Below are 13,069 nucleotides of genomic sequence, written 5' to 3' on the forward strand. Positions count from 1 at the left end.
CCTGATGGATCAAGAGGCAAACAGAACCACTCCACTGCTATGTCTGAACACACACAACACATGAACATTGTCCACACATGAGAAGGATCAGCCATCTCCCTAACACGAGTGACTGCTCCTCTTGACCAATCACGCTTTAACCCTTAATCTGGTCTTCTCTCCTACTAGATAAGAATTGTTAAGATCTCTAACTATCGAATTATCCCTACTTCCTGACAGCATCTAACCCAAAGCAAAGCCCTTCTTCCTTAAACCTTCCCCAAAATCACCTAACACAAACCCAAATAATAAGTCCTTTCTCATACCTTCTTACTGAAATACCCCACGGTACCCCCATGGTGTCCATCTCCCTCATTGCAATGAGTCGATAACCCCAAATTTGTTAGACTATAGGTGTATTATGGGTGTGTTCCTAATGATTTTTTGGCTAGAGAGCATTGACAGAATCCGAAAGCTAAACTGCCTGGTAAGCCAACTCTCTTCCCTGAAGAATGAATAGGCATCCCCTCTTCCCCCCCACGCAACCCCCGAAATCCAAACCACAGACTCTTCAAATGACCACCGGCTAAGGCTTGTGCAACGTGGGAGCAAAAGGCCTTCCCCAAACTGGGTCTTCCCAACTCGTTTGTAGAGTGAGTAAGAGTGTGGGGTTTGGCGTCAGATCCCAGCTCTGTCTGTCATTCACTGTGACCTTGGCCAAGTTATTTCACCTCTCTGTTTCTTATCCAGAAAATTAAGATAGTAGCATATCTCTGTCACAGAGTTTTAGGGAGGTCCACATGGCAGTCTGGTAAAGAGCTTGGGCTTCGGAGTTTAAACCACCTGAGTTGGAGTCCTGGCACTGCCACTTACTAGCTTTGTGACCTCCGACTGCCTCATTTTCCTTATCAGTAGTTGTGAGGATCAAATGAGATAAAACTTTATAACTGTTTAGAGCCGTGTCTGCCACCAACTAAACATTCAGTACACGTTAGCGATTACCATTACTGCTGCTGTTGTTACTCTTATTATTTAAAGCACTTAGCCCAGTGCCTAGGGCATATTAAGCCGTCACATGTCAGCTGTTATTATCCTAGTAGTTTCATGGAAGACACTTTGCATTCAATTTCTTATGACTCAGCCTGGGGCCAAGAGAATCTGAAGAGTCTTAATTCCCTACCAGGAAAGAGCTGGCCTCAGAGAAGACCAGGTCCCAGCTGTCTAGGGGAGTTGGAGAATAAGGTTAAAAGAATGAATGACTAAAGTCTTTCCTCTCATATTTAAATAGAAATCCAACATCAATGTACCCGGAAGTAGTGAGCGAAATCGCACCTTACCCTGTATGTAGTTCAGGGTTGTTAATGTTTAAGTCAAAGCTCTCCCTCTGAGCCGCGTGATACATCTGTCACCATCACGTGTCCATGACACAAAAGTTACCCTCTTCTCTCAACAGTATTCTGGATCCTGATTTAACTCCCAGAAAAGTAACAGCATCGACCATGTTCAAAGCACAGCACTGGTTCCACACCCCCTGTGGCCCAAACAGACATCCCCACCTCATTCTAGGCCAACCCATGGTTTCTCTTGACAGTGGTTGGTCTGTGTGCATATTTACCAAAGATTCACCCCTTGTTGCTTAGCAACCGTAATGTTTCTAGGATATATTTATGGCTGTCCTTTTTTCAATCTAAAGCATTCAGGAAATTGACAATGCACATGATTAGCTCTCGAGCAGGATAATTAGTCTGTGGCAGGATAGAGGAAGGTGCAGCCTCCTCTGGCCCCCTCACCACATAATGATTTGGGGAAAATGGATTTCATTTCAGGTATGCAGAACATGCATGACAAAGGGATGGCAGTCCAGCCTGACCTCAAAGCTTCTTTTTCCTATGGGGCCCTGGAAAACAACGACAACATTTCTGAGATCTACGCTCCTGCCACGTTGCCCGTCATGCAAGAAGAACACAGCTCCAGAAGTGCCTCTGGGGTTCCCTACCGTGTCCTGGAACACACCAAGAAGGAATGAGCCCACGTTGAAGGCCACACTCACCTTCCCTCCAAATATAACTGCTCAAGCCGTGCTGACAGTGGTTCAACCCTTAATTCTCAAACTTACCTTTCAAGTCTTGTTTTTTTAAACCGAGAACTCTTTGGATGGGGATCTTGAAAAGGCTTAGTCTCTGGAAAATCATCTGTTATCTAGGTCTCAGAAATTTCAGATGTTGAGGGTAGGGGGCGGGGTGGTGAAAGCAGGATTCTAGGCAGGCGTTAGAGAATTCAGCCTCTGCCTAGGTTAGCCCAGCCAGACTGGGAAAGCCTTTCTCATCCTTGAGGATGGTAACTGGGCTTCCTCATTCAATGACTAAAGGTGGCCCACACTCTTCGAAGCTAAAGGCAGGCAGAGATTCTGCTCTTTCTTTCCAAATCCAGTAAAAGACTAGAGACCTGGTAAGTCTAGGCTTCCCCCCGCCTCACGTGCAGGCCTGATCTCTACCCATCTCAGTCGTGGTTCTCTATTTACAATAATGTTTGTGTCGCCTTCACCTGGCCTAGTGGTCCAGCCCGGGGCGGAACGTTCTATCACTAGCTTATAGGAAATGCACTTCTGCCTTGGCACTGTCTGTGCTCTTCCTGTGAAAACGTGCTCCATGTGTTTATATTGGATCTGCTCCGAAAACTTGTTTTTGGTTCTGTGAACTACTTGATTGCTTTTCTCCCCACCAATGGAACTGGGAAGTTAAGAGAAGGGGGAGGATAAAGACAAGAGCAGAGTGATGACACTTCAGCCCATAAAGGAGGAAGAATCCCTTTCCATCTTTTTTTTTTTTTAGGTGAGGCAACCCTTGGTTGACCTCACAGATTGTCAGCTTACAATCCCTTATTTTTTAATTTTTTACGCTTATAGCACCTGGTCTTCCTAGGTAATCTCCCATCCAAGTATTAAGCAGGCCCGACCCTGCGAAGCTTCCGAGACCAGTTGGGATCGGGCTTGTTCTGGGTAGCATGGCCGTAGACCCATTTCCATCTTTAAAAAGGTGATTCATCACTTATAAAAGGATAGACAAAATCTGGCTGTTTCACATGTATTCTGCACACCAGTGCCCTCTGGGAAGATTGGGGGTATTCATTTCAGAGACAGCCTCACTCACCTCCCCTCCATCCTCTCCTTTGTAGATCGACAAACCAAGCTTGAATTATTGGTGAATTTTCTCGGAGTGATAGAGACACTTTGGGTCGTCATCCCATGCACATACATCTAGGAGACACAGCATTCTCAGAAACGGGACTGCCACCTTCTTTCTGGCTGCAAATAGCCTTCCCCTAGACTACCTGTCCACTTTGTATACTTTTGAGAATGGCAGGTAAAGGTTTGCAAACTTTAATGAGCATAAGGCTCCCCTATAGTGTTTGTTTAAAATGCAGATTCCCATACCCCCACCACAAATACTCTGATTAAGAGGGACTGGGGTGGGTCCCAAGAGTCTGCAGTCATAACTGACAGCACAGGTGATTCTGATGCAAGTAATCCAAGGACAACACATCCTGAAAGCCTACTAACTGACAGATGGTCTGCTAAAACCCCTGGGGACTGATACACTCCTACTGGAAAATTGGAATAGTATTCCTTGTTTTCTCCCTGGGGTTCACTGAGCAGGTCAAAGAATCTCCCTAGGATCCAGCATTTCTCCACTCATTGATTACTACTTAGAGCTACACTTTCTGCTTCCCTCTTTGGCCTTTAAATAATAGGCAAGATAACAGTGTTAATAGACCAGTGTTGATAGATCATTAACCTTTATGGATTGTGCTTAATTCTGATTTAGTACCTTGACTGCAAAAACTGACTGTTGCCTGTGGTAACCACTCTGTATTGTGTCTTAACCACTTCTGTGTTGTGTTTTACATGCAGCAAAGAATGACCTTTTTCCTTTTAGGATTGATATCACCCCAATTCAACAATACTTATGAGGCATTCGATATTTGTTAAGCATTCGGATGGTGAGGGCAGAAAGAATAAGAATGGTTCCTGCCCTCCAGGCCAGCAGTGGGAGACACAAAAATACCCAAGAAACTGGCAGGGCAGGCTGAGTGCAGTAGCAAACCATAGAAAGTGACAGTTACAGAGCCCCTGCTAAAGGTCAGGCCCTGGGCCTAGAATGGGTATTCAAAATGGACATGTTTTTGATACTATTCATTGCTGGGTGGCAAATCTAGCTAAGATTTGGGAATAGAGAGTAGGGTGCTCACCCCCCAGGCAGAGGGGCCAGCATTTGCAAAGGCACAGACATAGGGAGAGGGAGGTGGCAAGGAAAGGAGAGCCAGAGAAGGGGGTGGAAACCAAATCACAGAGGGCCCTGAATGCCTGGCGAAGGAGTTTAAAGTGTATCTTCGAGGGCATGGGAGCCATCGATGATTCACCGGAAAGAGAACGGCAGGGTCAGCACTGATTGGAATGAGGGCCTTAAGCAGTGTGGAGGAAGGGATCTGAAGGGGTAATAAATGTCACTTTTTACAGTCAGGATGCAAGCCTGCAAGAACAGAACACAAAAGAGGGATTAAAATTCAGTTTGCTGTTGTTCAGAGGAGGAGGACATCAACTTTCCACTCAGCCCTGATTTTATTGTTCCTCATGGCTGTGACATCCCCAAGCCTTCTTGAATGTTTCAAGCAACATCAAATATCACACCTCCACCTCCTTCCCAGCAGACAGGAAGTTAAACTTAGGTTTGACTTTTTCAGTTGTTCTATGGTTGTTCTATGGTCTTCCTCTCCCCACCCCACCCCCTTGTCTGGGCTTCTGGGTTCCCTAATCAGACATTAGAACCAGTTCTTCATAGACTGATGCCTGTGAGTTTTGACGAGAGCTCAGCAGCCCCTTCCACCCACCCCTTCTGTGAAGCTGCAGGTGTAACGATGCCATCACATTTAGATTCAGATCATGTGGGGGTTTTTCAGCGTGGAATTGAATGGTGGGTAGGGAAGGGAGGACTGACACCTCCATTACTTTTCTGGTGGAAACCAGCCAGCTGATGATGCTGTGTGGATACAAGTTGTCCACCAGGGGAAACCTCCGCCCTGCAGCCTTGTGAATTATAAATCTGGTCCAACACTGGCTGATGGGCAAAAAGAATTTACTGTATGTTTCTCTGAGAAGCTATGTAAATGAAGTCACCTTAGAATATATTCTGTGTGGATGCTTATATTTTGTTAACTTCATGACTAATGTAGCATGTCTTATTTTTCAAAAAAAAAGTGTGTGCTAAGTGCAAATAAAATTATGAAGTGGTATTTAATTTTAAAACAACCCACGTGTTACCTGTTGAGTTTGAGTCTTATGTTTGGCTAATACCTTCTAGAGTTATCTAGAGCAGCTCTATCCAATAGAACTTTCCGTGATGATAAAAATGTTCTATGTTTATGCTGCCTAATATGGCAGCCACAATCCACAGCCATTCTGATTGAAATAAACCACAGTGATTCAAAGAAGGAAAGAAAACAGACCCCATTCTGTGGGCATTTTCAGGCTGCTGCTGCCATTTTAAAAACTGAAGACTTATAAATTCAGAAGAGGCTCAAAGCTCCTTGAGATACTTTTGAAGTATAAGAGCAAGACATGTCAGGGTTCTTAAGTCAATTCACTTCAAGACAAATCACAAAGCCATCAGCTTGATCTAAGACCCACTTGGATAAATGTGTTTATCTAATTTGCATTTTAATTTTAACTCATACTTTGCAGGGCTCAGCAGACCATGACTTTGACTAATAATACTTTTCCTTTTTATACCCAGATTATTATATCATGAGTATCTAAGAGCTGGAAATTAACCCCCTTCAATGTGACATTCTCTCTCCCACCCCCATCTTCTGCTTTTTTAGGATATTATCAGGGGAGGTTTCTAGTGTACTGTGCACTCTGCAACAACTCTTGAGCTTTTCACTCTGACTTTCTCATCTGCCATGACCTCTGCTCTAGCAGCCCCTTTGAGACCAACACTCAGTGAGGTCAGCTGCCACCTGCTGGTGACTCCAACTGATATACCCACCTTGCACACTCTGGTCCTAGAGAGGAAACAACCCTTACTATGGGCCTCCCCCTCCAAAGCATGGGACAGGCCCTCAATAGCCCCTGGCAATGACTTCTTGTGATCCCATAGGCCCAAACATAACCTCCGGAGCCCTTCACAAGCTGGAGCCTCACCAGCTGGCTCCAGGTAGGCCACCACAGACAACAACCCATTTCCTTTCTCCACTAGGAATCTGAAAGTACCTGCGAATCCAGACCTGACTGATCCCATTGGGCCCAGAATGATCAAGTCTTTCCTCAAGAACTTGACTGACTTCTGCTTCTTCAAAAAAAGCCCAACTCAGTGGGCCCTCCCAGAACTCACACCTCCACTCGAGAAGTCAGAAAATATTTCAAATTGTAGATTTTTCCTGCTTCAGAATTATTAAGGTCTTTACTAAGCACCCCTCCACTTAAGAGGATAACATCAATCTAGTCCTCCAGACAACTGGCAACATCAAGGTGAATGCTGGTAGCATTTGAGATCCACTCAAGTGCCCACACATGTCGTAGCACAACCACGTATCGCGACCTCTGGTTTGACCACTTGGGTGGATTTTAAATGTCGTCTAGATCTCTGGTGATACTGCTACCTGGTTGAAGGAAGGCCACGTGGCCTGTCCAATACTAATGAAGAGAAGCACAAGGCAGGACACTGGGATGCAGCACAGCATCGGGGCTAAGAGTGCCGAATCTGGAGTTTACTCTCTGTGATCTTGGGAAAGTACATAACCCCACCAAGCCTCAGTTTCCTCACCTGTGAAATTGGGATAATAATGCTGCCTCCCTCATAGGTTGTTGTAAAGACTGAATATAGAACAATGCCTGGCACACGGTAAAGTCTCAGTAATGTCAGCTACTTGATGTTAATTTTCTTTAAGCTAGGGAGCAGTATAAGTACAGGCACAGAGCCCCAAGGCCAAAGTCAAAGACCTCAGTGCTTAGATTTTAGCTTCCTGCATTTCGTTTGGGTCTTGAGGCTCTCCTGTGGTCACCTTAGGGAGGAAGGAGAATTACTCTTCTAAAGACTCGCACCTCATTTACTCGTGAATGGACTTTTACAAGCTTAACCTTATCTCCAAGTTTGTATCTTTTGAAGACCTTGCAGACACAGTCGCTGAGATGACAAAGCCAAGGTGTGCAAGGCGTGGACTGAATGTGTCCCCCCAATATGCATACGTTGAAACCCTAATCTTTATGTAATGATATTAGGCGATGGGGCCTTGGGGAGGTAATTAGGCCGTGAGGGTGGAGTCTTCATGAATGGGATCAGTGCCCTTGTAAGTAGAGGCCAAAGCGTTAGCCAGCTCCCCTCCACACCCTGGAGGACACATCAGAAGACAGCCGGAAAGCAGGCAGAGGGCACTCGCTCACCAGAACCCAGTCGTGCTGGGGGCATAATCTCAGACTTCCAGCCTCCAGAGCTGAGAAATAAATTTCTGTTGCTGATAAGCCATCCAGTTTATGGTATTTTGTTGTAGCACCCAAACTGATTAAGATAACAAGCCATTAAGCTCTTTTCTCTCAGCTCTAAACCCACCCTGCTAGGGGATAACTTTGGGATGCTGGGCCTGGAACTCTGCAAACCATGTTTCTGCTGCTCCCTAGTAGGGGCCTGTGAGGGAGACTGTGAGGCTGCAGGAGGAAGAAGGAACTTCCTCTCCCCTATTTATTTCCTGTTCCTATGCATATCACCCCAGCCACACTTCAGTCTAGTACAGCAGCAGCAGCTGAATCTGGCTTTACAGTTCTTTCCAACTCTTACACCATCAGCTTCATGCACACCCTTAAAGACATCGGCACCCTCTCCTCGGAGCTGGGTGCCAGCTCCATGGGGCCCCTCCTCTTATCTCTCTCTCTTAATAGCTTTATTGACATAATTCACACACCACACAATTCACTCATTTGAAGCATACGATTCATTAGTTTTTAGTATATTCACGGATATGTGCAATCATCACCATCACAATTTTAGAACATTTCATCACCTCAAAAAGAAACCTTGAAAAGAAAATAAGTGTTGGCGAAGGATGTGGAGAAACTGGAACCCTTTGTGTACTGCTGGTAGGAATGTAAAATGATGCAGCCGTTATGGACAACTGTATGGTGTTTCTCAAAAAGTTAAAAATAGTATTATCCTATGAGCCAGAAATGCCACTTCTTGATACACACACACATACACACACACATACACACATACACACAAATTGGAAGCAGCGACTCAAACATATTTGTACACCCACGTTCATAGCAGCGTTATTCACAATAGCCAAGAGATGGAAGCAACTCAAGTGTCAACCGACAGATACATGGATAAGCAATGTGGTACATACACACGATGGACTATTCTTCAGCCTTCAAAAGAAGGAAATGCTGACATATGCTGCAACATGAGTGAAATAAGCCAGATACAAGAGGACAAACACTGTATGATTCCACTTACAAGAGGCACTTAGAATAGACAAATTCAAAGACGGAAAGTAGAGTGATTATTGCCAGGGGCCAGCGGTGTGGAGTGGGGGCATAGGTTTTGTTTCTTTATTGGGTACAGAGTTTCGATTTGGCAAGATGGAAAAAGTTCTGGAGGTAGATGGTGGTGATGGTTGCACATCAGTGCATATGTACTTAATGCTACTAAACTGTACACTTAAAAATGGTTAAGATGGTAACTTATGTATATTTTACCAAGTTAAAAAAAAATATAGAAACCCCTTTAACTGTCACCTCCCTATACCCCCTATCCCACCCTCCTAGCCCCTGGCAACCACTGATCTACTTTCTGTCTTTATAGATTTCTCTATTCTGGATTTTCGTATGAATGGAATCATACAAAATGTGGCTTTGTGCTCCTGGTTTCTTTCACTGAGCATGTTTTCACAGCTCATCCAAGTTGTAGCGTGTACCTTTACCTCATTTCTATTTATGGCTGAATATCCTCTTATCTTCTAAGTTTAATAATTACAACCTCTTTCCTTGGTTCCTTTCATCCTAGAAATGGTAGCTGCTTCCTGCAGTTGCTACTCCATGATCCGTCAGGGTTTCTTTTTACCTGTTCAGTTACTAGTTACTAACTTTAGAGTATCTAGGTAACAGTTCTTTATATTACATTCTTCTTGTTCAAATCACTGTGTGATTTCTGTCTCCTGATCAAAACCTGACTGATAATCAAAGGGAAATCAAAACACTGAATTCCTGGGCTATTCGTGCAGCTGGCCATTTTTAATGTTCCATTTTCTCCTTGGCTCCTTCTGTACCCCTTCCTTCCCGATTATGGTCATCTAGCTCTTATCCTCCTCAACCCCTCGGCAGCTCAAATTAATCAGGAAATAATACCTCCTCCTAGCAAATCCAAAGACTGCAACATCTAGAGAGAATCTCCTTCCAGTGTGGAGTTGCACAGATGCTGTTGGATCTACCCGCAGTTATTCAGTATCCTCTGAGTCCACAGGCACATGGAACGGATTCTTTGTGATTTAGAGAGACACGGCAAGATGAAATCTTACACAGCATCCAGGCTTCAGAACCCAATGAAAGACATTGTGCCACACCCAATCCTCAAAATTATGCAGGAGTGGGTTTTTTAGACATGCTCCTCTTTATAAAAATGTAATAGTAATTAATCATCTGTATTTTTACTAGGATTTAATAGTTTTCTAGGAGCTTTCAAAAGACAGTTTGTCTGAGCCTCAAAAACATCTTATGAAGGAGGTACCACTGTTATTTCCCTTTGGCTGAAGAGAAACCAGGCTTAAAGCTTGTGAGATTTGTTCGAGGTTAAACAACTAGTCAGTAGCACAACCAGGATGTGAGCTTGCAGCTTTTGGAAGACGTTGAATTACAGTTGGCTCTTCTTATTCCTGGAGTTCTGCATAGGCAGATTCAACCAACCACAGATCAAAATATTTGGGAAAAAATGTTACATTATTGCTGACATATACTACATAGTTCCAGCCTCAGATGGTTCTCTCTGTACTGAAATTGCACAGACTTTTTTCTTGTCACTTACATAATATTTACATTGTTTGCATAACATTTACATTGTTTTAGGTATTATAAGTAATCTAGAGATGATTTAAAGTATACAGGAGGATGTGCAGGTGTCATATACAATTACTATGCCATTTTATGTAAGGGACTTGAACATCTGCACATTTAGGTATCCACGGGGGTCCTGGAACCAATCTCCTGTGGCTGAAAGACAACTATAAAACACGTATGGCTCTGAGAATGGTGTTCTCATACATTGCTGAAGTTCAAGGGTTCTGGAAAGGCGGAGGCGGGAAGGAGGCTGCATACATTGGTAAAACTTTTCTGAAAAGTAGGAAACCCTGATATTCCCTTCCAGATAATAAAACTACAATGATCAAAACAGTTTCTATTAAGAGCTAGATCAATGATACAGAAGAAATAACCCAGAAATATACATATATTGTTTTTATATATACTAAGTTATGTATGTATACAAAAGAGTGGGTAAAATAGAGTCTTAAATAATTAATGTGAGAATCATTGGGAAAAGAATTTAAATTATAGGTTTAGTCCATGTTTTTATACTAAAATAAATTTCAATTAAACTAAAGTGGTAAATGTAAAAAAGGGAAATCATAAAAAATTGAAAGTCACTATTAATTAGATGTCAGCAAGGGAGAGAAACAAGTGAAAAAAAACTGCAAAGTTAAGATCAATAGATAAAAGGGGAGCAGGGAAAAGGCAGGAACATAGGACCTATCAAGGCGTTAAGAGAATTCTTGTACAAACCTTTTTTTGGGGGTGGGTGGAGACATTTGCTCAAATTTCCCTTGAGTATATATACTTAGGAGTAGAATTTCTGGGTCATAGGGTAGGTGCACATCGAGCGTGATAAACCGGCAAACAGCTTCCAAAAAAGGTTATCTCCTTTAAAATTCCACCAGCAACGCATGAATGTGAGATGGAGAGCTCACACTGATCACTTCCTTTACTGCCATAGCACAACCTTAATAAGGACTTCTTAAAGTATTGACTTTTAAATCTACTCAAATAAGAATAACAAAAATGAAATGAAATTACCTGTCTGGAAATTCTCCCGAAAGGCAAGAGCTAAGCTACTCAAGATCTGTAGCATCATCTGACAGGTTCTACTTGAGTTTTTCAGGACAGCAAAATACTTAATCAACCTTGGCACAGCTTTCAGTGAATGGAGCCACAGGGGATCGGTTTCTTTCTCTCTTTTTCTCTCTGTAACTTAAACCTCACAATGAGGAGGAGGAGAGGGAGGGAGGCTTAGAAATGTGTAGTTCATTTATAACAAGGACTTATTACACATTGCGTGTCCAGCACCTTGGACACAATGGTAAAGGGCAAAGATGTGCAAGATTCCATCCTTGTTCTGGAGTTGCTCATAAACCAGTTGGTGGATACAAGGTGGCAATTGTTTCTCTGCCCACCATGTAAAGATTGATGGTTTGGATTCTTCCCTTTGCCCTGTTTGTGTTCTATTCCTCACGTTCTCCCTGGGTCATCTCGTCTGAGCCCATTATTTCAACTACCCACTATGCCCCTCTCCCAAATCATTACGCCTGGTCTGAGCTCACTTCTAGGCTCCATACCTGTTTTCCAAATACTTTCATCCTCAACTCCTCTCTAATACTCATAACTTACATATAATTCATCAGTAAATTTTGTTAACTTTGCCCTTATAACATAGCCAGGATCATACTATCTTTCACTTCTTCCTCCTCTATGATCCCTGTCTTAGCCACTATCATCTCTGATCTGCATTATTGCAATAGTTCTACCAAACCAGTATTGCTATCTTAATGCTGTGGCCTGCTCATTATCATTTCTCTTTCTTTGAATGGCCTTTGGTGAATGTAACCATCATTATCATTTCTCTTTCTTTGAATGGCCTTTGGTGAATGTAACCATCATTATCATTTCTCTTTCTTTGAATGGCCTTTGGTGAATGTAACCAGCAGAAGGTTAATCTAAGGAGAATTTGATAAAGGTTATTTACAAATGCGTGGAAAAAAGCTTGAGGGAAACAAGAAGGAATGATGGTGTGATGCTCTGAGGCTGTCAACAGAGAGAAGCCATTACTATACTCTAGGCCAAGAGAAGGAAGACTCCACCAGAACTAGGAGAGAGAACTGTATGAAGCGAGTCACTTGACAGAAGCCTCGGTAGGTGTACATAGCCAAACTGCAGGGACCTAGAACAGAAGGGATTACAGAATAACACCCTTACTTCATCCTCCTCCTACTCTCTGATTTCCTCCAGATGTACTCTATTGGATAAATTCAATTGTAAGCCAGAGGATAAGAAACCCACTGAGGCAGTCCGTGCTGGTCAGCCTTCTGAGGCACAAATCAGGAAGGAAAAGGGTGGAGAGTAGGTCTGAGGGGATCAACAGAAAATACCTTGCACAGGAAGCCACCTCTCCCTAGTTCTTAGTCCATGAGATTTGAGAGTTACTGACTTCACCCTAGTTCCAGAGGTGAACTCATGACCCAGCTCTGGCCTGTCAGATATGTCATGCCCCTTCTCAAGAGAGTGGTTTAGTAATACACAAGTAACCCAAGTTAAACCAACAAGCAGCAGTCCCAGGACTTTTATTGAAAGCACTAAGGAAAAGAAACTCTTTCTGCTGGTAAGGGTATAAGCAGCCATTCTGCCATCTCATTGGGAAAGGCATCTTGAGAATGAAAAGTCAACAAAAAAAAAACAGGATCAGGATATGGAGAACAGACTAAATCCTGATGTCGCAGTTTAAGCCCCTGGATCCAGCCATGCCTGAAGTCCATGACTTTTCTGTTACATGAGTCAACGAATTTCACTGTTGCTTAACCCAGTTTGAATGGTGTATTGCAGGTGGGAAAAAAAGACTTGGACAATATTTAATACTTACGCCAAAGACCAACACAAAGGTATATCTTATGTCTCTAAATACACCATTATTTCTATGGAATGGTCTTTCTCATATTTTCCATGTAGAAAATTCCTACTCCAACATCCTCTAATATCCTTAACTGCAAAGCCTTCCCTTAA

At 43.1% G+C, this 13,069-nt stretch overlaps 1 protein-coding gene across 5 annotated transcripts in view; it reads left to right on the top strand.

Annotated features, from left to right (window-relative positions):
* NIPAL3 (NIPA like domain containing 3) overlaps positions 1 to 5,284 on the top strand; it is a 40,110-nt gene extending 34,826 nt beyond the window's left edge. For all 5 annotated transcript variants that reach the window (XM_039854681.1, XM_039854685.1, XM_039854682.1 and 2 more), the window contains one exon: positions 1,806 to 5,284. In XM_039854681.1, the coding sequence (XP_039710615.1) occupies positions 1,806 to 2,005 (200 nt within the window). In that variant the 3' untranslated portion in view covers positions 2,006 to 5,284. The remainder of the gene's footprint in view (positions 1 to 1,805) is intronic.
* Positions 5,285 to 13,069: the final 7,785 nt, after the last annotated feature.

This window comes from Pteropus medius, unplaced genomic scaffold, assembly GCF_902729225.1.
Source record: "Pteropus medius unplaced genomic scaffold, Ma_sr-lr_union100, whole genome shotgun sequence".
Classification (NCBI taxonomy): Eukaryota; Metazoa; Chordata; class Mammalia; order Chiroptera; family Pteropodidae; genus Pteropus; species Pteropus medius.